General features: G+C 39.9%; 2 protein-coding genes across 4 annotated transcripts; both read left to right on the forward strand.

Moving 5' to 3' along the window:
- Positions 1–1,532: 1,532 nt before the first annotated feature.
- Positions 1,533–7,429, forward strand: LOC131462828 (matrix metalloproteinase-20-like). The gene is made up of 10 exons (XM_058634362.1): positions 1,533–1,742; positions 2,324–2,562; positions 3,064–3,212; positions 3,503–3,628; positions 3,716–3,880; positions 4,016–4,187; positions 5,901–6,034; positions 6,296–6,452; positions 6,628–6,731; positions 7,220–7,429. The coding sequence occupies exons 1-10, from the start codon at positions 1,608–1,610 to the stop codon at positions 7,318–7,320; spliced, it is 1,482 nt and encodes a 493-aa protein (XP_058490345.1). The 5' UTR covers positions 1,533–1,607; the 3' UTR covers positions 7,321–7,429.
- A 306-nt stretch (positions 7,430–7,735) lies between these two features.
- Positions 7,736–26,071, forward strand: tbrg1 (transforming growth factor beta regulator 1). 3 transcript variants are annotated; one of them, XM_058633970.1, is made up of 32 exons: positions 7,736–7,847; positions 8,167–8,408; positions 8,534–8,682; positions 8,816–8,941; positions 9,706–9,867; positions 9,956–10,067; positions 10,155–10,297; positions 10,508–10,664; positions 11,428–11,544; positions 13,737–13,794; positions 13,885–14,001; positions 14,880–15,007; positions 15,094–15,242; positions 15,362–15,487; positions 15,662–15,823; positions 16,045–16,231; positions 16,320–16,444; positions 16,556–16,721; positions 16,863–16,991; positions 20,119–20,253; positions 20,525–20,582; positions 20,677–20,759; positions 20,871–20,907; positions 21,978–22,211; positions 22,335–22,405; positions 22,657–22,901; positions 22,994–23,130; positions 23,261–23,407; positions 23,576–23,673; positions 24,360–24,470; positions 24,655–24,800; positions 25,675–26,071. In XM_058633970.1, the coding sequence occupies exons 2-32, from the start codon at positions 8,257–8,259 to the stop codon at positions 25,761–25,763; spliced, it is 4,056 nt and encodes a 1,351-aa protein (XP_058489953.1). In that variant the 5' UTR covers positions 7,736–7,847; positions 8,167–8,256; the 3' UTR covers positions 25,764–26,071. The 3 variants fall into 3 exon arrangements, with proteins under 3 accessions (XP_058489953.1, XP_058489951.1, XP_058489952.1); XM_058633968.1 differs by lacking the exons at positions 7,736–7,847; positions 8,167–8,408; positions 8,534–8,682; ... (14 more) ...; positions 16,556–16,721; positions 16,863–16,991 and adding exons at positions 19,600–19,843; positions 21,210–21,272 and having other exon boundaries at positions 20,116–20,253; XM_058633969.1 differs by lacking the exons at positions 7,736–7,847; positions 8,167–8,408; positions 8,534–8,682; ... (14 more) ...; positions 16,556–16,721; positions 16,863–16,991 and adding an exon at positions 19,600–19,843 and having other exon boundaries at positions 20,116–20,253.
- Positions 26,072–26,073: the final 2 nt, after the last annotated feature.

The following is a 26,073-nucleotide window of genomic DNA, read 5'->3' on the forward strand; positions in this document are numbered from 1 at the left end:
AAATATGTGTTGGGTTTGTTAGAAGTTGTAAAGCACTTCCCCTGAGTTAACTACATTGCTATTTACTGATTAGTAATGTTTTTTTTATTTGTTTTTTTAAAGTCACGATGAAGTGGTTTTGCATATTTACTGTACTGTAATAATCTGATGTGTCCTGCAGTAGTTATTATTCTGAGTCTGACTCAACACATTCATCCAAAGATGTACAGTGATTTAAAGAACAACATTATGTAGAAAACCATAGCATTACAGCGATTTTGTTCTCACAGTCAGATATTGATCATCTCAGCTGCTTGTTCTGGTGTGTCGCATCAGTGGTCATCGCTCCAGTGTCAAACTGTGTGTTTAGAAAATACTGATGTTCTCGGTCTCTCCCCTAAACTAAACTCTCAGGCATCACCCCTGCTTTTAAAATGATTTCATCACCTCAGCTGTACTCAGACCATAAAACCGGGCTGACACAAGTCCCTTTAGAATGTCTGCAGAACAACTCCACACTCTGGAAAAGTCAGCTCATGTTGTCCCACAGAGGAATGCTGTTGTGCCTGTAAAGCACCACAATGACCAATCAACTGTAATTGTAGCTTGAATGGACCGCAGCAGCACCACCCAAGCCAGTCTGAGCACCCTGGCTGAAGGCCATTTTCTTTTTCCAAGGCCTTAAATCCACCCCTTAAATTTCAGCTTCCCTCCATTGAACTCTCTCATCGAAAGGTCCCGCATGTGTTTGCTAAAATGGGCAAGAATGGATTTGATGGGGTTATTTCGGGAGAGCCTGCAAAATGCGTGGGACTGAGAAGTGCCACCTTGCTTTTTGTGTTGCTCAAGGGAGTTAAGTTTAGTTCCCGGTAGAAATTCTAAGCACGTCGTTAACTCAGTATCAGAGCTGCTGTTTTTAAATCATGTAAATATTGGCAGGTTTACGCAGACGTGCCTTGTCTCCTGTTGTTTCCCATTGTGTGTTTATTTTGGTATTGTCTGTGAACCAGCACTTTGCAGTCATGCTACCCAAAAAGTCTGCGTCCTATTGTTTACCATCATCAAAACAATTTGAGTTCATACCAAAATCTGCTTTGAACTTACAGTTGCAGAGTGTAAGTGACGTCATATTTCTGGCTCTTTTTGGTCTTTGTGAACAGAAATGATTTAACATTATTTGTTCCCCAAGTCCTTCATCTGAAAACAGGCTCTGTCAAGCAATACTAGCAGACCTGACTGAGGGAGCGTTTGTGTGTCTACACCAGGAGCGCAGGGGTAGGCAGAGACAAGAAGAACTGCTGAATGACTGGGCTTTTTGAGCAGTAGATTTGACTTCTTTGTGTTTTTAGTCACTGTCTTGACTTTGATGATGCCATGTAAAGACTTCACTACAGTAAGCACGTCGCAGAACTGTCCAAATGACATTTTGTTGTTTTTATTTTTTCTTTGCTGTCCTTGGCTGTCTGCAAACCCCTCCCTAATTCCATAGCACTGTCTGAGGCTTTCCTTGGATTTGCAAGTGGCATGAGTCACAATAGCCATTTAAAGGGCTTTCTCATTAACGAGAACTGCCCTCTCCCTGTGTTTGAACCGGCGCACTGCAATCCATGTAGTGCCGAGTCTGTGAAATGCATGTCATGCTGCTCCCCTGCTGCGTCTTGGTCTTTCTGCTGCCCCGTCCATGTTTCACGGCACCCACAGTTATTCCGGAGGTAGCGAGCTCTCCCTCCACAGAACCACAGGCTGACCTGAAGCTGGCCACAGTAAGTGCATAATTGCATGACGAATATTTGAGATTGAGTGTGTTACATCTCTTGTTCAGGTTCCTTCATGTGCAGTTGCAGAAACATTCTACTGTGGACTTAACGACACTGCATGGATCATTGCTTGGGATGCTGAGTTATTGTTTTTATTCATTTTTGTTTTAGTGTGGGCAGGGGTGGAGGTAAGTCACTACACTGCCCTCTGATCTTTGAAGCTGTATTACTGCATGAGTTTGCTGCATTTATTTATTCTTTCTGAATCCTTAATATGTAAGGAATTGTTGACAACCAGCATGGGAAATATTTACCACTTGAGCATGTTATGATTTTGTTCAGTTAACTGCTGTGACGCAATTAGAGAAGGCAGCCGTGAATGTGTTGACTCAGATTAGTACGTTTATGCAGAAAATATGCATGAAAATAATGTGCACCCGGATGGATGTCAGATGATTTCTTCTATTACATATCATAAATATGGATCAAAACAACAATGGCATTAATTGAGTAGTGCAAGGGCCAGTTTATTCACCTGGATGGCTTTTCAAGTATAAATCTGATGAGGCCTTTTAATTTGCTCGCAGGAATACCTTCAGCACTATTACAACCTGCAAACAGAGCCTTTGGTCCGCATGAAGCGGAGTGAGCCCACATTCACCTCCAAAGTGAAAGACATGCAGATCTTCTTTGGGATTAATGTAACAGGTGAGCTGGACGCGGACACGCTGGAGGTGATGAGGAGCCCTCGATGTGGCGTTCCAGACGTGGAGGAGTACAGCCACATTCAGGCAACACGATGGAACAAGAATGTCCTCTCTTACAGGTATCAGTGTGGCCTTTAAGTGATGTTTAATCACTGTGATGATATAACCTGTACTGCTTAAGAGCAACTTAATTATGTTTATGTAAGATAAAGGCATGCGTGACCTAGACTCAACTTGCGAGACAAAAAGAAAAAGTTCCTAAAATGCAGCACCCACCAAGTATGTGGGAAACCATTCGAACAAGTGGGCAATTCAAACTTTGACAGGGATATGGAACAGCTACTGTCATAAAACATGAAAGTTGACAGATTTTGGGTTTTGGAGTCCTGCCTCTGAATGTTATTATGGGATTGTGGGAGTGCCAGATTCTCCATGCACCCTTAAATTTATGTAACACTGTCAATTCACCAGAGCTATTTCAGATTTACACATGATGTCCACGGGAATACGTGTATAGAACAAATGCACAATTACAGAGAAAATATAAGAAACAAAGCTGTTTTTGAAATTCAAATCGAGTCATGTTCATTCATAAACAGTATATGATGTATACTTTGCAGCATTGGCAGGTACACCAGGGATTTACCTCGCAGCACTGTGGACTCTCTGGTTGAGTCAGCTTTCAGCATTTGGGCCAGAGCCAGCGGCCTGACGTTTATCAGGTCACACAACCGTAACGCTGACATCATGGTCGAGTTTGTGTCCAATGGTGGGTTTATCTTTAGTTTAATAACAAACTGGTGGTGGTGAAAGACGCTCGACGCTACATTGTACGGTTAAAATCTCGCACACAGAAATAAAGATATGCAGTAGAGGGAGAGTGTGACATGCACATGGAGGGTGACAGTAGCATTTAGCTGCAAACTGGGGCAGCGTCAACATGCAGTGAGGACTCATTTAGATGAGGTGAACAGAGGGCTGTAATTTTCCAGTGGCATGAAATAAAATGGTTTTCTCTGTGGTTTGTGTTTCACATTTGGCCCGGCCCATATTGTTAAGAACACGGCGACCTGTATCCATTTGATGGGCCCAGAGGCACACTGGCTCATGCTTTTGGTCCGGGGTTGGGTGTCGGTGGTGACACACACTTTGACGATGACGAGCACTGGACAGCAGGAAAAACAGGTGCGGAACTCAAACTGAATCACACTAACACAACAGTGCAGATGTTCATTTGACTGCAATTTTCCTTGCATTTTTCTTTTTGAGCAGTTGCAGGTTATAATCTGCTTGTGGTGGCGGCACATGAATTCGGCCACGCTTTGGGCCTGAAGCACTCCAGAAACCCACACTCACTGATGTATCCGACATACACATCCTCCCATCCAGTCAACCTGTTATCTAGAGAAGATGTAGCAAATATCAACGCACTTTACAGTAAAAAAAACTTTTGATTCATCTATCGACTGATATACAGTATATTAAACCTGAATACTGGGGCAGCTGCATGTTTTACTCCTTTCTTGTGCATAAGTGGAGCCTGATGCATAACTGTGTGTTGTTGGGAATTAGGACGAGCTGGAAGTCGTCCAAACTTCTTTCCAAGGTATGGCTGGAGTTCTCAGTATAACCCCTGGATGTCAGGATCCCTGTTCCCTCGACTCCTGCAGAACAGATGTGCTTCTGATTTGACCTTTGATGCAGTGTCCACTCTTGGGGACGCCACATTCTTTTTCAGAGAGAGGTAACTGCGTGACTTTGACATTTCAATGCCAAGAAGAATATTCAGTATATTCAATTATTTATAGAAAATGAAGACTGCTGAATTTCTCTTTTTGTATCAATTTGTTAGTTTGACTAAACCGGACTTTTAAAATACAGTAACAGTCAAAGGTCTAGACACACCGTCTTGCTCTTTATTTTTTTATGACCTTTTACATTGTTTTTTTAATACTGAAGATGTCAAAGCTTTAAAGCCACTTGTAATGGTTTTCAATTGACAGGTGTTCCTTGTCAAGAGGGTTGTTACACAGTTCTAGACAGTGAATAACACTATTTGACTGGTCTTCTAACCCATATTATGGTAAGAACCACTCAGCTAAGTAAAGAGAAACAAAGGTTTGCCCATACTTTAAACATAAAGGTCAGTCAAACCAAAATAATTGTCAAGAACTTCTGCATTCTTAAGTGTGGTTGCAAAAACCATAAAGTGCTATGGTGAAACAGACTTCCCATAGGACTGTCCCAGTACAGGACGACCAACAATTACCTCTGTTTATTAGAGTTACCAGCCTAAGAAATCATCTCAGATTAAAGCCCACATGCATACTTCATAGAATGTATGTAGGTGGCGGACAAATCTCAACAATAACTATCCTGAGGAGACTACATGAATCACATCTTCATGGTCCTATTGCTGTAGAAGCCACCACCAAGGACCACACGAAGAAGATGAAGAAGAAGAAGAAGCCTGCTGGGCCAGGAAATACAAGGATTCAGACCAGTGGAAATCTGTACCTTGGTCTGATGAGTCTAGATTTGAGATTTTTGGTTCCACCTCCTATGTCTTTTTGAGAAGATAAGTGGATGGTTTCTACATGTGTGCATGTGAAGCATGGACGAGAAGATGTGATGTGCAGCAACATGCCATCCCATCTTAGTGGGACCATCATTTCTTTTTTCAACAGGAAAATGACAAACACACCTCCAGGCTATATAAGGGCTGTTTGACCCAGAGGGAGAGCGATGCATAGTGCTGCTTCACTCTCTCAACTACGGTCAATTTTAGAGTGACAAATTTACCTAATCCCCATATTGCATGTTTGTGGACTGTGGGAGAAAGCCGGAGAACGCAGAGAAAACCCACACAAACACAGGGAGCACATGCAAACTCCATGCAAAAAGGCCCTTGTTCCAACCGGGGTTCAAACCCGGGTCTTCTTGCTGCAAAGGCAAGAGTGCTAGCCACTACACCAACCGTGTGGCCAGTCAGTTCTAATGTCTTCAATATCAATCTACACTGTAGAAAATAATAATGCAAAACACTTAAAATTTAAATGTTACTCTGAAATCACTCACATTTGGACTAGATAATGTGGTTCAAAAACAACTTATTACTGTGTGCATATGTTAAACGTGAGCCAAACTGACATATTTTGAAGTTAATGGATGGTAGAAAGACAGAATGGCACTGAACATGACAATTAAGTGCCAGCTTTTGGTCTGTGATGTAAAATGTCTAATCCTAATAAGCTATAAGGGGGCATATCACTTCACCCCTCTCGTGCTTACTGGGACAGAGACAGTTAAAAGTTAAGCTATGGTTGTAGCTCAGTGTAACTGTACATGGAAATGAACAGACTGTTATGAGTTTCTGACACAAAGTTAATTTGCAAACACAATAATCAGAATGTAACTTTTATTATAACCATATTCGCTTCCCCCCCTCCCCCACAAGATATCTCTGGATTAAACATAATGAGCAGTATGACATCAAAGAGGGTCCCATCACCAACTTTATGCCCAAGATTGAAACAAGCATCGATGCAGCCTTCTGGGTCCCTCGCAGATCCACGGCTTATCTGATTCATGGTAACTTATCTTTTACTTTGTTGTTGCAAATGAACAGCGACACTCATTATTGATTTCACTCTGTCCTCATGAATAAATCTCATCCCAATTTACGATTCAATGTCAAATTCACCATTTGTCCCACAATTTACCATTTTATTCTTGATTCGATGATGGATTAAATTCGACAGCCATCAAAACAGTCACGGCCCTGCAAACATCAAGTGAAAGTTCAAAATAATACCCAACTTTCCAACAGTCTGTATGTTTATCCTTTGACAGAATCCATGTTCTGGACAGTGAAAGGCTCGCAGATGAGGGGAAAACCTCGAGCACTCAGCCACTTTGGATTTCCAGCCTGGGTGCAGGACGTTGATGCTGCTGTGCACATTGTAAAAACAGGACGGACTCTCTTCTTCATGCACGATATTTACTGGAGGTGAATAGATTGTATAGTTCCACGTCGCCCACGTGATCCATATACACTTGGAACTTAGACCCAGTCCTTTCACAAGGCCAACATTTGCTCTGTCACTTATACCCCTCACTCAAACGTTTTGCCCTTTAGTATAGAACAGAAAGATGATCACGATCTTTGTTTTTTCTATTTCCAGTTACAATGAGAACCGAAGGGTTATGGATTTTGGTTACCCAAAGTATATCAGCGAGGATTTTCCAGGAGTTAACTCAACAATAAATGCAGCGCTTCATAAAGATGGTAAGTATAATATGTGTTGTCTCTGTAACCCATCATAATGTATTCTTTTGAACTGATTTAGGCTACATGTGTATTTGTATTATACACTTGTTGCGTTGCAAACTCTCTTAAAACCAACCCAGTGGGTGATATGAAAAGTGCAGTAATCGATTTATGTTTAGCAGATAGTATATTTCTGTCTGTAGCTTGAAGGGCTTTTGCAGATTGCATTGCTTTTTTTAATCAGCTCTGCACAGTTAAGTCTTTACAGAACACACTGTTCCCCTCTATGATTTAAGCTGTATAATTTACGAATTACAGTCCTTCATATACTGGAATTTTAACTGCAAGCAACAGTGAATATTTGAGAGAGAGAGATGCTCATCGTCTTTATTATTATCATCAACAACAAACAGCAGTAACATTCTAGACAGCAGGATATGTTAAAAAATATATATATTTGAATCGCTTTATTTGCTCCTTGAAAGTGAGATTTCTCTTTATTACAGATTTCATCTACTTCTTTGTTGGACCACAAGTCTACAAATATGACTACGCTGGAAAAGCTGTCGTCGGAGTTGAGAAAGCAAACTCGTGGCTTGGATGTTGAAATAGCTGTGACACAGAACAGACAATAAAAACTGTTCAGTTTTGAGTGATTTTCATTAATCGGTGGCCACATTTTGTCACAATAATAAAACACCAAGATGTAGACCTAACATGTGTGTGTGTGTGCGCTTGTGGTATTTCCATGTACAATAAAAAGCTCTGAGAATTTACAACACACATCATTACATACTGAAAGCCCAGACATAGTATGTAGACATTTTTATTTGGGAGGTTTTAACCACAAAACCTCCAGAAAATTGAAGCAGGTATAGACATAGCTCTAAATACCAGGATTGTTCACTTTAGGGATATACAATTGCCCGTCAACAACTCCCCCCCCCCCCCCCCCACCCCCCAGAATGCTCCCATATAAAACATATGGAGCCGGCTGAAATGTACACTTGAAACATGATGTTGCTCCAGTTGTGGAAACCTGTTTTAGCTTCTCTGGTGTTTGTGGAAATCTCATGGACTGTAGCCATTGATCGGGATCAGCAGCCGAGGCCTGAGGACGTGGAGCTGGCTGAGGTTTGTGCATAGACGGCTGTCTTATAGTTTGTAAAGAAATGGATGAAAGACTGTAATATTCAAATCAAAAAATCAATTCAAAACTATTAGAATTGGTTATCATGTTATTATGAACATATTTGTAATGACGTGGTTTTAAATTGAAGGCTTGAAGTGTATTTTGTCTGCAGAACTGAATCAGTCATCATGGGAAATTCATTCAAAAATGTTTCTTTATAAGTCACGAAATATGGAATTACAGAAGATTCACCTAATTTTAATAGAAGGAATTCAGATTTTTACTTGGACAAAAAAAGAAAACACCTTCCTTTAATAACAGGGCTACCTGAAGAGGTTTTATAACCTGATCCCAAGAAGCAGACAGAGACTCATCAGGTCCACTTCGACCACAGAGGAGAAGATCAGACAAATGCAAAGCTTCTTTGGTCTGAGAGAAACGGGCCACCTGGACCCTCACACCCTGGATGTGATGAGGAAGCCGAGGTGTGGTGTCCCAGATGTAGAAAACTTCACCTTTTACCCTGAAAAGCCTAAATGGAGGAACAATACCATCACATACATGTAAGATGTTTTATATGTTCTAGGAACATAATACTGTTGAATTTATTTTATAAATTTTTTTGCCAGCAGATAATATTTAGTTGGATTGTTTCCACATACTGTTGACCTTGTTTTTTTAATGGTAGGATCGCCAAATACACACCAGACATGAGACAAGAGGAGGTAGAAAAGTCCCTTCGTGCTGCTCTGAAGATGTGGAGTGATGCAGCACCACTGAGGTTCATCAGAGTCCACCATGGAAAATCCGATATAGTCTTTTCCTTCGCCCGCAGAAGTAAATGTGTAAACCACATCTGAGGGACTATGGCACTGTTTAAAATACACAAAAATGTAGAGAGATCGATGATACAGTATTTTTGATGATGATTTTCCTATAAACCCTGACTCAGTCCCTCTGTCTTTTGCAGCTCATGGGGATTTCTTTCCCTTTGATGGGTCCGGGGGTGTGCTGGCTCACGCCTTTCAGCCTGGAGAGGGCATAGGAGGGGACGTGCACTTTGATGAAGATGAAACGTGGACGACAGGCAGGCAAGGTTTGTCAGTCAAACCCTGTGTGTGAGCATTTCCACAGAAAATGCAGTACGAAAGTAACAAAAGGTGACCCTAAGCCATGGACGTCACCGCAACGTGTGAGCTTCTTTTCATGCTTAGGGTTAGTTTTATCTCTTTTGCAAATAGGGACTGTACACATTGATGAAGATTCACGTGTGAATGTGCCAGATTGTTGTTTCAGGTTGTTTCAGGTTGTGAACACAAAAACACACTGTAAAATACACACAGTAATATGTTAAATACTCTAAATAGACATATAAATATTATATAAAATGCCATTCAGAATCACACAGTGCCCTCGATAGTGCAGTGTAGATTTCTATACACTTATTGTAAGGTCTTGACCTTACTATAAAAAGTGTCTTGAATCAATCATAATATTTTACTGTGGGTCAATTTCAACACAATGCTGCTAAACTAAATAGCTGTATTGAGAAAATCTATTGCAGATTGTCGAAACAGCTTAATCCTTTTTTTCTGGTGTAAAATAGTTGGTGGAAAGATGTTGCATGGCCCTGTGTTGACACTTCTTGCCACAATCTACACACAATGATTTCACAGCAGGTGTAGCACGTGCCTTTGACATAGAAAGCACCTGGTATGATATCCCTGATGAGGGTGTGGCCAGAGGCACAGGTGAAGCTTTCAATCCCACAGGCAGAAGTGTGGCAACAGTGGTTAGTGCAAATCTTTGCTCATTTCCTCTTTTAAATGCACTGACAGGATGTTTGTTGTTGTGTTTCAGGTTACAGCCTGTTTGCTGTGGCAGCTCACGAACTCGGTCACTCCCTGGGTTTGACTCACTCCATGGACCCCTCTGCTGTCATGTACCCCAACTACAGGTATCACAGCAGTACGCAGTACGCTCTATCCATGGATGATGTGCACGGGATCCAAACACTGTATGGTGAGGAAGACATTTCAAATGTTAAGTTATTTCCTGCTCTAAAACTGACCCAGAGAGTATGAGTGTCGTTCATACCATTATTTCTCAGGTAAACCCACCAAAGACGTGAAAAGCCAACACATTCCCAGAAAGTGTGACCCCAACTTCTCTTTTGATGCAGCAACTATGATTGGAAATGATGTTGTTTTCTTTAAAGACAGGTATGATCTGGTTTAATGATCGGGATTGCTGACCCACTCATGTGATTGCTCTGTGACTGAACCCACTTGTCGTTTCAATTCATCGAGGTACATGTGGATGAGAACAACATGGACGACCTACTGGAATCAGCTGAGAGAGGGCCACAGCAGCACGTATTTACCCAGCATTGGTTCTCACGTTGATGCCGCTTATGACATCCCTACCAAAGGCGTGGCGTACGTCTTCACTGGTATGGGCAGTCTGCAAAGCATCACTTAGGCTTCGTCAGCATGACAAGGCAGGATTTACAGGAGAGCACAATGTTGCACACAAATTACAGCCTTGTGCAACTTAAGTGTTGCAGTTCATGCAAGAGGCGAACCGAGTTCGGCATTGCTTGTGGTATGTTGCTGTTTTTCATAGTATCCCAGAATGCAGTGACACGGTTGTGTTTTTCTAGGTCATAAGTACTGGGTGGTTCAGCAGCTTAAGACAAAAAGTCGTGCTGGCTCCATCTATGAGTACGGTTTCCCCGCCAGCGTCAGGCGAGTTGACGCTGCCGTGCACATGGGCGAGCAGGGGAAAACGGTTTTCTTCACTGGACAGTTTTATTACAGGTAACCTTTTAAAGGCCAACATGCTTTGCAATACAAATAAACATGTTGACATTTGAAAAAAACGCAGTAAACGTACCCATGAAGTGATTAAAGAAATTATTGAGCTGTTGCATCATATTCGGTTTCAATGCTGTACGGGTCAAATGAATCTAGTGTTGCAGCCGTTAATTATTTTCTTTATTAATCAATCTACTTGTGATTTTCTTGATTATTCTGTGAATAATTTTCCCCATAAAATGTCACAAAATGTGAAAGGGAACCAAAAAAACACCAAAACAAACATATCAGTCGTATAAGTTTCAGTTTGAAACAGGAGGTAAGTGATTTGACATTATAGACATATCAAAATGATGTAATAACTAGTTTGTTAAAACATATTTAATCTTTATTTAACCAGAAAATCACTTGGAAATGGAAGTCTCTTTTATGAGGGAGACCAGTTTCTGTTCACTTCAATAATTCACAACACATATTCAGTCAGAAATACAGGGAAAAGGACCAATTCAATTAAAACAGCTGCAGATTTGGTGTTCTGTAAATTATTGCATGAGCGGGGCAAAGGTTCAGTTTAGTTCAGTGTAAGCCTTTGGAACCTGGTAAGAGAGCAAATCAATTGTAAAACAAATCATTACCTCATGGAGTAAATCAGTAAAACTATATTTGATGCTTAAGGATGTAACACAACACTGTATCCGAGCAGTCCAATAAGGTAATATCGTAAGTAAAAGCGACATCACGACTGGTTTGAACGATCCATCCTCAGGTACGATGAGCACAAGCGACGGATGGACCCAGGATTCCCCAGATTGATCCGCACAGACTGGCCTGGAATCCCCACAAGAGTCAACGCTGCCTTTAAGTTAAATGGTAAACATAGATTGTGGTTGTGAATGCTATGTAATGGGGACCTGAGTAGCAGCACACAAACAGAAAACAACTGAAATAGAAGCTGTAATTTCTTGTTTTTACCATGTTTAGGTGGTACATGGACGTGGTGTACCGCACTGCACATGCTTCCATATGGAGAAATGCCACTTTTACTTCGTTTTAAAACAATGTTTTACTGAGGCCCACATGTTTTGTTTACAGCTTGATTATTTTGTTCCTTTTGTCATCAACAGGACACACACTAAGCATGTGACATAAATGAAGATACATTGAAACCATTCCGATCCTCTGTTGACAGGGAGCATCTTCTTTCTCAGTGGAATAAAGTCCTACCAGTTTGACTTCAGGAAGAATCGAGTGGTGAAGATCATTCCTGCAAATTCTTGGTTGGGATGTTGATTCCGTTGTTGCAGTGCTGCCCAGTGGAGAACGCAGCCTGAGATGAACTGAGAAGAGAAAAGAAAAACAAGAAAATAATAATTATTTCTGCAATATTACAGTTTAGACTTGTGCAACAAGTCCACACGTGTGTGTAATTCACATGTCTGACAGCCCCTGGGGCATGATATTGCACATCATGTGTGTAAAGACTGAAAACACAGTGCCAAGAGTATCTTTTTATCATTATTACAGTATTGTGGACTTTATTTACTTACTTTATTCAGTCCTGAAGTGGTAGCTACTTGTAAATCTGAGCGTGTGTAAACAGGATGTGTCCTAAACTCAAATAAAATGTACTTTTTTATACTTGAAATATCTCAAACTAAAAGTTTAAAGTGAAAATCATTCACGTTCAATCATTCACCAAAATTACTGAATTAACATGTAACATTAATCATGTAAGCAGCATTTCAGTGTTTGCAGAGAAAATACTTATGGCAGCTTTATTATTATGTGTTGTGGTTAAGATGCCCAGTACAGGTTCTTCAAATGCCGACAACTACATGTGTCAGGAACACGAGGCAGAGTAAAAGGCATTGTGTACATTTTCCCGTTACAATTTCATGAAGATTTAAAACCAAAAAAAAGAAGAAAAAAGTATGCTCTTGAGAGTTGTGCAAAACAACAGCACAGGCATCCCCGAATGTCAAAGAGAGGGAGTTTCAGTCATCCCTCATCAGTGTGTCATGTAAGATTGTGTGAGTGTGTACAGAGTGCTCATGTTTACCTACCAAAGTGAACTGTGGTCAGTGTATATCAAGGATTATCAAAAGCACACAAGAACAATGTAAACGGAGACTGTTTACTACTGTGTGTTTAGTATCTTGATTGCAAAAATGAACAAAACTGTTTTGAAAATGTAGTAGAAATGTAACGTTTCTACTATAGCTTGATGAACAGAAATGTCTAAAAGGAACAGTTGCCATGTTTATCTCAAAAAGTATTGGAAACTCTGTTTATCAGTGTTATCTGCATTCCAGGGTTTTGAAAATGTTTCAGTTTGGTTTTTGCTGTGTTCTGTATTGAGATGATCTATTCAACCAACATTGTTTTTTAGTAAGTTTGAGTAAGCAAAGCTAAAACACACTTATAGAATATTACACATATTCTACTTGGACTGATTAAACTTATTTAAAGATTAGCAGGGGCAGCAAAATGCATAAGTAACCTTAAAAGAAAAATATTCTGTTGCACATGTTATTTACCACTGTCCCCTTCATGTTAGACAAGGCTGCCTGACAAAAGAAATAGCACTGATTTAAGAAATATGACTTCTAGCAATGTATCATTCACTTTTGGTTTCAGGCACACATAAAAAAGAAAAAGAAAATCCTAATTACACATAATAACACCTTGCAACACCAGTAGAAATGCAAAGAATCAGAATTGCAAGACAGATATTGTGATATAATTATGACAAATGCCATGGTTGGTACCCTAGAGTTTGGATAAAAGCCAGGACGTATAGCAATATAAAGTGACAGAGACCAAAACCCAATCTTACTGATTTAACCAATCACATCATCTCGTCTCACTGTGTTATCAGAGGGGCCAGTCGTCACTCCCCTCCTATTGGCATATGCTTATCTTGCTATTGACTGGAAAGCTCTACTTAGCTTTTATTAGAACAACGCACACACCTCAGACTGCTGAGGCTGCTCTTACAAGAGAAGAGTGGACGAGAGAAGGAAAGATGTCTCTCACTGATTTTTGGATAGTGTTGCTGCTTTGTTTTACACTTAGTCAGGCGGCTCCGACTGTCGCTCCAACGGTTTCACCCGAGGATGAAGACGTGGCACAGGTAATGTGCTGTATGCTCTGCACATTCACTGTGTAGTAGCAGCCTATATGAGTATCACCTCTTGCTGAAATGACGTGTCCTCTCCATCAGGGATATCTTTCTCGGTTCTATGGTGATATTGGGACGAGAAACTCCACTCTGAGAAGCCTCGTCAATGACACCTTCATACAGGACCTTGAAACCATGCAGGCTTTCTTTGGCTTGGAGGTGAATACAGTAACTGAAATATTTTCATTCTCAACACAACTCATTTCAGGCGAGTAAGCAGGTATGAAGACATAAACAAATACATATAATGTCATTTATAAGCAGTTGGGTGTACTTTCGGTTTAAAAAGATAAAATATGCAAGTCTTTCCTCTCTTCAAACTAAATATAGGATGAACAATGACTGATAACTGATAACAGGAATCAGGTGATAGATGGTAAAATGCACCAATTACTGCTGCAACTATTGATTATTTTCATTAGTGACTTATCTGTCGATTACTTTCTCAAATAATAGATTTTTTCACACGGACCATAAAATGTTAGAAATGTATGAAAAATGTTGATGAGCGCTTCCAAATCTCAAAATGACCACATCCTCAAATATCTCTTATCTGACAACAAACCAAAGGGTTTAAGCTGTCCAGTGTGTTATGGATGATTTTATTAGCAGAAATGGAATGGGCTTCTCGTGAGTATGTTTCTATCAGTGTTTAATCACTTCAAAATAAAAAATCATGTCATTTGAGTAGCCTTAGAATAGGGGCTGTGCTTCAATGCCGTCATGTTTCTATAGCAGCCAACTGGGCAAAGTGGCCACAGCCTGTATTTGGCAATATGAAGCTTAATTGATGTTGGTGAGAAGCTCATTAGCTGACAGACAACTCCACACAATTGTTGACGAAAACATCCTTTCTGGTATGCAAAGGCGAACTTGATTTTATTTAAACACATTCAAACCAACTACTCAATGATCAAAATAGATGTTGGTTCATTTAAAAGGTCAATTACTGATCTAGTTATTCAATAATTTGTTTATAGCCCTGTTAATGTTAAACCCTTAAAGTCTGTGCTGTTTTATTATCTTTTGATCACCAGGTGACTGGCGTCTTGAATAAAGAGACCGTGGAGGTGATGAAAGCACCGAGGTGCGGCGTGTCAGACATCAGCCAATATGGACACTTCCACGGAAAACCCAAGTGGCAGAAAAGGCTAATCACATACAGGTATTTCCTGTGGTTAACAATGTGGTGTATAAATGTGCCTATGACACAATCATTGTAATAACTTGGGTGATTAATGCTTTGAACAGAATCACCAAGTACACTCCAGATCTGAGCCAGAGTCAGGTGGATGCAACCATCACCAAAGCCTTCCAACTTTACAGCGATGTCATTCCACTGGACTTCAAACAGATCTACAGTGGCTTCGCGGACATCATGATCCTCTTCAAGGGTGGATGTGAGTCTTTATGAAATGTGTGTTGTTTTTTTTTTGCTTCAGTTATATCCTCAGATTTGACTGCATGGTTAAAACAATCTCTGTTCTTTCTTTTCTTTCTCTTCTTTCTGCTGTTGCAGATCATGGGGACTTTTACCCTTTTGATGGGGCAGGTGGAGTCTTGGCTCATGCTAACTCTCCTGGACAAGGCCAGGGTGGAGACACACACTTTGACGATGATGAAAACTGGACTCTTAACCAGAGAGGTAAAAAGTAAATAAACCTCCACATAGTCCTTAGTGTTTTAATAAGAGTGAAACTCCACTTTCTACTCAATAAGAAATGTATGATCTGTATAATCTGTGCAGTTCTCTGTAGCTGCTAAACCGTAACATTGGACGTCAAATGCTATAAATGATTCAAATATGCATTGTGTTCAGGTGTGAATCTGCTGTTGGTGGCAGCCCACGAGTTTGGCCACGCTCTGGGCCTGGATCACTCCAGGGACAGGCGTGCCCTAATGTTTCCCACCTATCAGTACGTCAACACCAATGGGTACAGACTTCCTGATGATGACAGACGTGGGGTTCAAGCCCTCTATGGTAAGAAAAAAAAAGGCATAATAGTTTTGAACTACAAATATTACTTTACTAGAATCACCGAACAACTGGCCAGTGAATAACAAACAGCATAGAAATGAACCTCGAGCCAAGGTTTTATGTTTGATAGGCTGGCTGATAAATCAATGGCTGATAAAATATAATGCTTGAGGATCATAGAGTTTGTTTCTCATTTTGATTTTTCTACTCCTCCTCCTCCTCAGGAAGTCGAACTCCAGTCCCCACAGTACGACCAACACCAACTCGTCGTCCAGAACCTGAACCAGAGCCAGAGGAGCCAACAGAAAGACCAGACCCTCGGCCCAATCCCCGAGATGAGCAGTGCAGCCGTGGGCTGGTGTTTGATGCTGCTACCTCCATTAGGGGAGACCTGTACTTCTTTAAAAGCGGGTATCTTCTCAGATTATGATAAATAAATGTGCATTTATTTGGAACATGAATGCAACATTTTTATATTTCAATGTATGCTTCTCACTAGATATTACTGGAGGAAGGGTTATTCGGGAATACATTTTGTTAAAGTGAGTACAAAATGGCCTGGGATCAACGCTGTCGATGCTGCATTTGAAGTCCCATATAATGATGCGGTGTATCTGTTTGAAGGTAAATTTCAAAGAGTTTTGTTCATTTTGTTGTATATTGATTATACTCATTCAACTCTAAAGCTGTATCTGCATTGTATAATAATAATAAACTCAACCGGTTTTTCTACAGGTCGTCAATACTGGGGCATACGGGCTTACGCAAAGACAAAAATGTCTGGCTATCCAAAGTCTATCACCACCCTAGGCCTCCCCTCTTCAGTTACAAAGGTTGATGCCGCTGTTTATGTGCCAACAACTGGGAAAACACTTATATTTGTGAAAAACCAATATTGGAGGTGAGTGCTGGTCATGGTCATTTTTGATTTTGATTTTAACATGGCATGTGCCCACCCATTGGCTTTTATTGTGTAAAATAAAAATAACAGAGCTACGTTTTTATTGAGCATCTGAAAGTGCTTCACAATTCTCTCTTGTAGCTATGATGACCGCAGAAAACAAATGGATGCTGGATATCCACGGTATATCACTCAGGACCTTCCTGGAATTGGCTCCAGAGTAGATGCTGCCTTTGAGAATTATGGTGAGAGATATTCATTTCATTCAATTATTGCAAGCCCAGAATAACCTTTAAAATCGAATGACACACAAACACAATATAGTGAAAGCTGCACTCATGGGAAATAATGTTTAAAAAGGCAACTGCTAATTTTGCCATCAAATTTTGTCATTTCTATATTTCCATAATGCTTCACACGAATGCGGTGGCGGCGTCAACTGACACTCTTCTCATTCACTTTAAAGGGTTTAGTGCAGTGCTCTAAACTGTAGTATGGATCCATTGCATCACTTTGGTCACATTACATGTGGCAGAAGTTGAGAAATGTTGTTGTAAGCATCAGCTCGAGTGTTAGACACTCAAATCATGTTATGAAAATATTTCAGCAGAGACACTAGCCAATCAAATCACATTTAATGTTTAGCTTAAACACTCCACAGCCCAAATCCATCTTAAGGATACAATCTGTCTCAACCATTTGTTTTAACCATTTCAGTTAATTTGCCTCTAAGTGTAACTGCATAATCATAAAAACATGTCTTCCCTCCCACAGGATATCTCTATTTCTCAAATGGAGCCAGACAGACCGAGTACTACCTGCCACAAAAGAGACTGATACGTACTCTACTCAACTACGGCTGGCTTAACTGTTACTAGAGTGGAGATGCCAAGTCCCTAAGTGTATCTACAGTTAGCGTGGACATCATGAACGAGTCATTTAATTTTAATGTCTGAGCCAGTACTCAAAAATGGATATATGTAGATGTTTTGCAGTCTCTCTGCATGACTATTGACGTGTTCTATATAGCAAATAAGGCAGACTAAGGCAAAGGTCAGTAGATAATTTGATCAATTGTTACAATAATATTTTACTTATGGTTTATGAAAGTACTAAATTATAGTTCCTCATTTCAGTGATGAGGTTTTTTTTTTCATTTAAAATAAATAAATGTGCAAATGGAGTTATGCAAAAGCATTTTTTGTAGTTTTACTGTCCCTTCTGGCAATCACAATGCAGGATTTCCTTACACAATAAAAAAAAATCATGTCTCAATCATGTCTGAACTCTTCTTTCCTAAAAATAACATTGTCCTTTTCCTGGATGCGGCAATTTTAGAAGTAGAGTTTGTTTAGCCACAAAAAAATACAGAAAGTGAGATGAGTCTCTAATGTGTCATGAATATGGAAAAATGAAGCATTTGATAGTTTGCTGTTGCAGTAGTATCCAGGGATTAGGCACTGAACAAATCCAAACTAAGGAATGAGGTGCAGAGAATGAAAATATAAGGGCTTTAACGTAAGGTTCACCAAAAATTACATATCATTTCCTGTTAAATAGTTTTGGTTTTATTTCTGAAATATTTATCCCATACATTTCTGCTGCAATTTTTACTGTAATTTTCACAGCATTATGCAACAGCAAAATATATGTCTAGACACAATGTGTCCCCATACTTCAGATTTTTTTCTCTGCACATTAGTTGTTTTTGGATTTTGAAAATTTAGCACCTTTAAACTGACAAATGTTCACAGTGAATTGTGTGGTTTATTTCCAGCCCGCTTAAGGAAAATAAGTTGCTTCGTAACACTTCATGGTGAAATCCATATTCATGGATATTTTTAGGTCTTACAATGACTGATTGGAAGTAACTGTTTAGATCATCAAGGTCAAGATATGTGTCTCCTTGAAATAAAGCCACAAAATAGATAGTAATTCTAGTGCAATCCAGTTTAGAAGTATTGATTTCTCACTACATAGCAAATGGGTTGTTTGTCCTTGTTTCTTAGTCACTCAAAAAATAATTTATGTCCTGCTGCCACTGATGCGGTGTGGCATATTAGGCTCTATAAGATGACTCACATGTTGAAACAACCAAACAAACATTTATGTATTTTTGCAATAGTGAAGAATATGAGGAGATTTGTGACTGGGAAATGTTGAAGGAAAAAATATCCAATCTTTGGTAATTGTGAGTTGTACTGATATAAAGAGATGTTTTGAAGACACTGTGTTGGTGTGGTGATAAGTCATGAGTCAAGAGGTTTTTTTAAGAGAGTCTTGTATTTGATTATTCACTTAATGTGCCTCCATGACCACACGCACACCCTAAGCATATTACAAGAGAAAATGTACCTACAGTTCAGTTAACAAGAAATCCTATCAAAGGCTAATCTTGTCTCCTGTGCTCTGAGCAGACAACATCTGTGACCATCTCTGACCATCACTGACTAGATTTCCTAACCACAAACGCTCCATTACATATCTTTGTAATAATTGCTAAAATAGAGAACAATGATTCTCCAAAATGTTAAGTTTATAGAGACATATTCCATTGGTCACACAATATAATTACATTGAGATGTTAATCATCGTTAACTCATTTTACAGTTTAATTAAAACATACGAGTTTCCACACTGCCTGGGGCACATGAGATGCACTGGCAATCATAACAAAGGTCATGATTTGGTGTTTCCTCTGAACTCTACAAATTATTAACAATGACCTTACATCGTTTTAAAAGTTAAGAATCCCACTGACATTTATTTTCGCTGTTTTGTTAATGTAACAACGAAAATTACATTAATTCTTTTCAAGCTGTGACTTTATTTTGGCAATTTCCAACCATGGCTATCCGGATATCCGGATATCCGGTGTAGGTTCGCTTTTTAATATTGTCCGCTGGGGATTTGTACACTTTGAAGCTAACCTACGTTACAATTGTAACCACCAATACTCACGGTTTGATTATATTACTTAAATATTTCTTGTGTAGTCAGCTCAGCCGCACAATAGCACCGGATTTACGATATGCTTTGTTTGCTAGCTGGCTGACGTTTGTTCTTATCTTCACACACTGCGAAGAAGGTTCCGCTTGCGACGCTGACGCAAACACTCTTGGGTATGAAATGAAAGAAGTGGCATTGTTGGTTTTGCCGTAGTTCAATTACTGTGTTTGTGTGTTATCATTTATAGTTTTTTAGACTATAGTATACATGCTTCAGTGGTGGTGTTGATATGGTCATTGTTTCCTGTGGTATATGGTAGCTGACTGTGCAAGGTGTTTGTAGACAGGACAAGCAGGAGACAAGCTTGGACCTCCATGCTTGCTTGTTATTCGCAACAGTCTGAAACATAGTCTCATCGATGTCTCTTCTTCCCCTCGCTGGGCAGCGGTTTGTCCCCGTGTCCCATGGAGTCACTCAACACCTTTGAGTCTGAGATGGAGCCTGATGGACAGGGGAACTACTCTCTGTTTCCAGCTTTGGACAGCATTGCAAGTCTGTCGGGAACCACAGAAACTCTTGAGAGGTTGTTCAACTATAATCGCCTTTTAAAGCACATGGTGGTAACAAGCAAGCTGTGCCCTAATGAAAATCAGCAGTTGATGGGTGTAGTTTTGTGTGCATATCAAATCAGCTTTGATACCATGATTTAGTATCATGCATCTTCTTAAACTTAAAACATATGCTCTACTTTGCTAAAATGTGGAGAGTGTGTGCTGTAAGACTGATATGCTTTCAGTGACTTTCAAAGTCAAATACTATTTCACTGGATGACACTGAGCTTTTTCACTTTGCAGTGATGCACCCAGTGAAATTGCGGAAAAGCCCAACCTAACATGGCTGGATGCTGCACAGGTTTCTTCCGTCTATTCCACATATTCATTGCGGTGTCACTAAAACCACAATCAAGTGTCAACTGTTCATTGTCTGAAACCTACCTCTCCTGTAGATTGTCTTGGAGGAAGCAGGACGTCCAATGCACATAAAGGAGATTAAACAGAGAATCATTGACAGAGGCCTTGTTCAATCCAAGTACATTAATCCTCTCAATTTCCTATTTATCTTTTTTTGCTAAGATAAATGATGAAACAGTTCATGGCCACTGTACACTTAAACCTTTATGTTACACTTTCTTCTTTGCAGTGCAAAATCAAGTCTGGAAGCAGTCATGTACCGTGAGGTAAGGAGGCTGTTTCATACTCAGTCTGACAGCAACCCCTGTTGTTGAGCATAATAACTTGCATCTCCACTTTGCATTTGTGTTGGTTACTTTTCTACAGCACATGTTTTATCTGTATTTCTGTTGCACCTTTTTTCTTCATCCATGTTTTTCCATTCATAAACAAACCAAAGGATGTCCCATACTCCCGAGCACAAGTCTAAACCAGCTGTATTTGATAACAATACAATTTGTTTAAATATGGAGGCAGATTTGGCTTTTCTAGCTCCCTGCATTTGGCCTCAGTCTCACATATGTTTCAGACACAAAAAGGCAGCAGGAGATTCAAGAGGATTGAGAACAGAAATGGAGTCTTTTCCCTGCTGGTGAGTTAATTGGGATACTAATGCCAGTTTCACACAAACCCCTCAACATGCATTTGACCCTTTATTCCAGGCTGTTTGTCAAGGACCAATTCTGATTTGTAGCTGTTCCCTTGGCCCAAAAATATAATTGGATTTATATTACTGCCTGGAATCTTTGTGCCATATAGACAGAATGTATTGATTTATTGAAAATTATATCTCACCGTCTTTAACATGAGCATGTACAGTAACACAATACAGTAACATATGGTAATGAGTTTGTAATAGGAAGTAATACTATGGTAATATCATATTTCTATAGTAATCACCAAGTAAAAGCTTGGTAATAACAATGGAATTCAGGTGCCGTAATTCAATAGAATTACACTACTGCACTACCACAATATTACCTCCCTGTTACACCTTTATTACAGTACTATTAGCATGTTACTGTAGTGTAAAGTGTTACCGCAGACACATTGTATTTGCGGGCTGATCATTTCATAACATTTCATAGGGTGTTTTCTGTGTGTATTTCAAAATGTTTTTATTTAGTTTTCAATGGCTCATGCACATTTTGTTTTCATTATTATGTCATTTAGCAGTGCTTTGTTTTGTTATATGTTTTCATTTGTGTTTTCACTCATCCTCCTGAAGGCCTCAGGTATGGCCTAGGTAGCACTGATGAAAGGATCTGTCTTCCTCTCCACCTTTGTCTTCTCACAGACTGACGAGGAACGGCAGCAGGCACTGCAGGCCTTCACCACTCAGTCTTTCCTCAACTCTCCACAGCAAAGTGCTATCAGTTCTGGCTCAGGTACCTCGACAGCTGCCCCCCCATCTTCAGCTGGCTCCTCCGAGCTTAGGGCCAAGGCGAAGAGAGGTTCACGCAAAAACCAGAATGAAAAGTACCGACTCAAGTACCTCAGGCTGCGCAAAGCAGCTCGTGCCATGATATTTGTGAGTGAACCAATGTATAAGTCAGTATTGGTTAAAACCTTTGAATTTGAGTAACTCCCAGGAAGGGTTAACCTATGCAGGTCTTTCATTATCTTTAATCTTGTACTACTATTTGAACCTCAGGAGAATGCAGCAATCTGCGATGAAGTTGCTCTCTTAGAAGAGAAGTTTCTGAGGGCAAAGGAGGAGCGAAGGTGAGTGAATGTGTTTCAGTTGTGCCTATAATTCCCAAATGTTCATCAACCATCTGTTGTGTGCCAATCATCCTGCATTTTCCTCCCCTTTGTAATTCCCATGTACTGAATGATGTATCTGTCTCTGTGATAACATATGGCCATTTTTATTTTTACAAAATCTTTCATGTCATGTCAATTTTTGAACCAGATTTGTTCCAGAACATTTTCTGAATGATTAATTTGTGTTTAACATTAATCATTGTTTTCAGGTTCTTGCTGAAATCACTGTTGCAGTACCAGTCTTTGACAGAGGCGGAGATACTGCCCACACCCAGCTCAAGCTCTCATCATCCACCTGTGCCACCTGTGGCACAAACCTCAGGTGCTGCAGGGGCTTCAGGTCTGTCGACGACACATAACTTGGCATCACTGGTGTCAACAGGGGAAGAAGGTACTCTTAAAAAACCAAAGAAGGAAAGGAAAGAGCGGGGAAGGGAGAACGGAAAGGAAGATTGTGAGTGCTCTTAACTGCAGATGCTTATTGATAATTGGAATTTCTCCATTTAAGACAGTTGGTCTGATAATTTTTGCATCTTATTTGTCCAGTGCCAAAGAAAATATCTAAAAAGAGAAAGCTAGTTGATGGGTCTCGGAAGCTCGTGCAGCCCATCCCTCTGGACTCATCAGGTCGACCTGTCTTCCCCATTACACTAGGAGGTTTAACAGTCTACAGTCTGGGAGAGGTCAGTGTCATATGTTGATGACTGCCATGTCATTGCTTTACTAGCACCGTGGCTGATTTTAAGATAAACATCTCTACTTAAGTGTTCTTGCGATGACTTAAACTTGATATGCTTTATGGCTGTTCTCCAGATTATCACAGACAGAATGTCATTCCATGACGAGTGTGCCATTTACCCCGTTGGCTTCTGCAGCACGCGAGTCTTTGCCGGCATGAAAAACCCCGACCAGCAGTGCCTCTACACCTGCCAGATTAAAGATGGGGGAACAGGTCCAAAGGTAAAGAGAGATGGATTGATTCATTGGATCAAGTAGCTAATACCTCAGTAATCTAGATGTATTCTTGTTTATGTCAACATTGTATTATTCAGTTCAAAGGAACACACAGCCTGACTGCTGCATTGCAGTGGCACTTGCATTAACCATTTTGAAACACTGCCCCACCAGTTTGAGATTGTGCCTGAAGAAGATCCTCAGAATGCAATTGTGGCCTCCTCCGCCCTGATGTGCCACTCCAACCTACTGAAGACCATCGCATCTGTCAGGTACAGACAGTCACCACAAGCCTTTGTGGTCAGACCATGTTGCAATTGCACGCTTTCTGTTCATCAGGTTCGAGCTTCAGGACAATCATTTTCTAATCTTACTTGTTTTGACCAGCTTGTGCAAAGCAGTATTTTTTTCTTAAGCTGCTATTACTATGCAATACACTTCAGACACATTTCAGTATAATATTGTGAAAGTCTTACATTACCTACAGTCTGCATACTTGTTTCGTCTCTCAGGTTGCATTTAAAATTCCTCAGTAGCCAGTAGCCAGTAGCCATGTTGAGGTTTGCTGCAGGCAATTTCTGTCAATGGTGACCGGACAACTATTGTAAAGTCAGCTCTCAATCATACTGGCGTCCACTCGTATGTGCCACATTTTATCCTCCATTTTCCTCTAAATGGGAACATAATTTACAAAATGTGCAACATGTGCTTTTGAAGAAGACCTGGAACTAGTTTTTGAGACATTAAATACATATTTACGTAGTGCTAGTATAAGACTACTTTTAGTAGGGTTGAGTATGGCTCAACACTGGCTCTAAAGAAAAGTACTGGTGTCGTTAATGGCGTCTACTGTTGCATTTTAACAACGGTGAGCAAATATTAACACCTAGAAAGGCTGGGGACGCTAACTGTCATGACTTTATAATGTACTATGTATAATGTAAACTTGTCCCCCTAGTTCCAAATGTGTGGTGCCCATCGTGCCCTCAGGAGCAGATTTCTTTGGCTTCTCTCACCCCACCATCCAGAATCTCATCCAGAGCTGTCCTGGAGCACGCAAATGTACCAAGTATGTGCACTCTGCTTACCAAGCATGGGTTATTAATGAGAATAAAACAGGAAAATATGAGCAGGCCATGGGGAAGTTAACATTTTTAGGTCATGGAAACATGCTGACAACAGATGTGCATAATGCATCTATAGTTTGTTAGAACCAGGTTATCCTGTATTCAGTTTGTACCTTGTTTATTTAGTTACAGATGGATTCGTTTCGAGGTGTGTCGCCCTGGCGACAGTCAGGTTCCTCACAGCCTATCGGAGGACGATGCCTCTGTCAACTTTGATGCCTACCAGAGACACCAAGGCTTTGATGAGAACATCAAGACAGAACATATCACAGGTTGCTGATATACATGTATCTTGGTTATAGTGTGTGCATTACATTTATAGCATTTAAATGACCATGGTTATTACACGAGCAGTACAAGCAACCAAATTGCAGTTGCCCCTTTAAGCTGATGAATTCATGACCCCTCGATTACAACCAGATTATCCCAAGTACAGGTCCTAATGAGTCCTGAATGTGATTTAATCACAGAAACCACATTCGAAGAATGCATTTGTCCATATCCCTAAACTCAATGAATCCTCAGGATCAACGTTTTAGTTTTTCATTGGATTTTTTTTATTTAGTTTTGACTTTTTGTTTTTAAAATGTGTTTGTTTTAATTAGATTTTAGAGCAGGTTTGCAAGTTTTTATTAGTTTTATTTCTTGTAAATGCTTAGTTTTAGTTCAGTTTTAATTAGTTTTAGTGTTCGTTCGAGTTGTTTGTAATATGGACTATTTGCCAGGTGCAAGATTCATAAAGGTTTGTGTCATAAAAACCCAACAAAAGATGTAATTTTAAAAGTTTGACAGATGAACGACCATCGCTGAATCAAATATAATAGTTTACAAGAAAGTAACCTAAAATGTGCATAGTGCTGAGGTTGGATGCAGTTAGTGTGAAAGGTAAAAAATATAGCCAAAAGAATAAAGACATACATAAACATTACAACATAAATAATAATAATGAATAATCAACATTCACATCACATCAACTTTTTGCTACAATTTTAGTTAGTTTTAGTTAATTTTATAAACACACAATTCAGTTTCAGTTAGTTCTACTAGGTCTAACTCTTCTTTTTATTAATTTTATTAATTAACATGTTGCTCTCTCCACCACATTGTGACTCTTCTTCCTTAACTTATCTGTGTGCTTTTCTTCAGGACAGACACCACAGTCTCCTAGTTCGTCTCATCAGCACCACCTGACCCCTACGACCATGAAGCCCTCTACCTCCTATTACAGCTCCTGATTCTAATAGTGTCGCTCAAACAGCATAACTAGGAATGTGTGCCAGCAATTTTAATACAGTGGATCTGGCTGAATAATCATTCTGCTCTATGTATGAGTGGGGATGACTAAATACATACAGACAGACAGACAGACAGACTTCCCCATGTGCTTATTTTGTTACATGACATGTTGTTGCTTTACTGTTTAAAGTTTTGCAAAGAAAAGGTGACTGCATGTTTGGATTTATTGCATTACGTTGTATTTTTCTGTTTAACCAGTAGAAGCTGGGTTTTGTGAGTTTGAATGTAAAACATTCACATTATCTGAGA

Source organism: Solea solea, chromosome 7, assembly GCF_958295425.1.
Source record: "Solea solea chromosome 7, fSolSol10.1, whole genome shotgun sequence".
Classification (NCBI taxonomy): Eukaryota; Metazoa; Chordata; class Actinopteri; order Pleuronectiformes; family Soleidae; genus Solea; species Solea solea.

Bases quoted from the DNA above. Each gene is read 5' to 3' on its own strand.
- LOC131462828 (XM_058634362.1), top strand. From the start codon at position 1,608: ATGCATGTCATGCTGCTCCCCTGCTGCGTCTTGGTCTTTCTGCTGCCC. The intron at 4,188-5,900 runs GTAACTGCGTGA...CTCCCCCACAAG, and splicing joins ACATTCTTTTTCAGAGAGAG to ATATCTCTGGATTAAACATA. The intron at 6,453-6,627 runs GTGAATAGATTG...TTCTATTTCCAG, and splicing joins ATGCACGATATTTACTGGAG to TTACAATGAGAACCGAAGGG.
- tbrg1 (XM_058633970.1), top strand. From the start codon at position 8,257: ATGCAAAGCTTCTTTGGTCTGAGAGAAACGGGCCACCTGGACCCTCAC. The intron at 15,824-16,044 runs GTAAGAAAAAAA...CCTCCTCCTCAG, and splicing joins TGGGGTTCAAGCCCTCTATG to GAAGTCGAACTCCAGTCCCC. The intron at 16,992-20,118 runs TATTGCAAGCCC...GCTGGGCAGCGG, and splicing joins AGATATTCATTTCATTCAAT to TTTGTCCCCGTGTCCCATGG.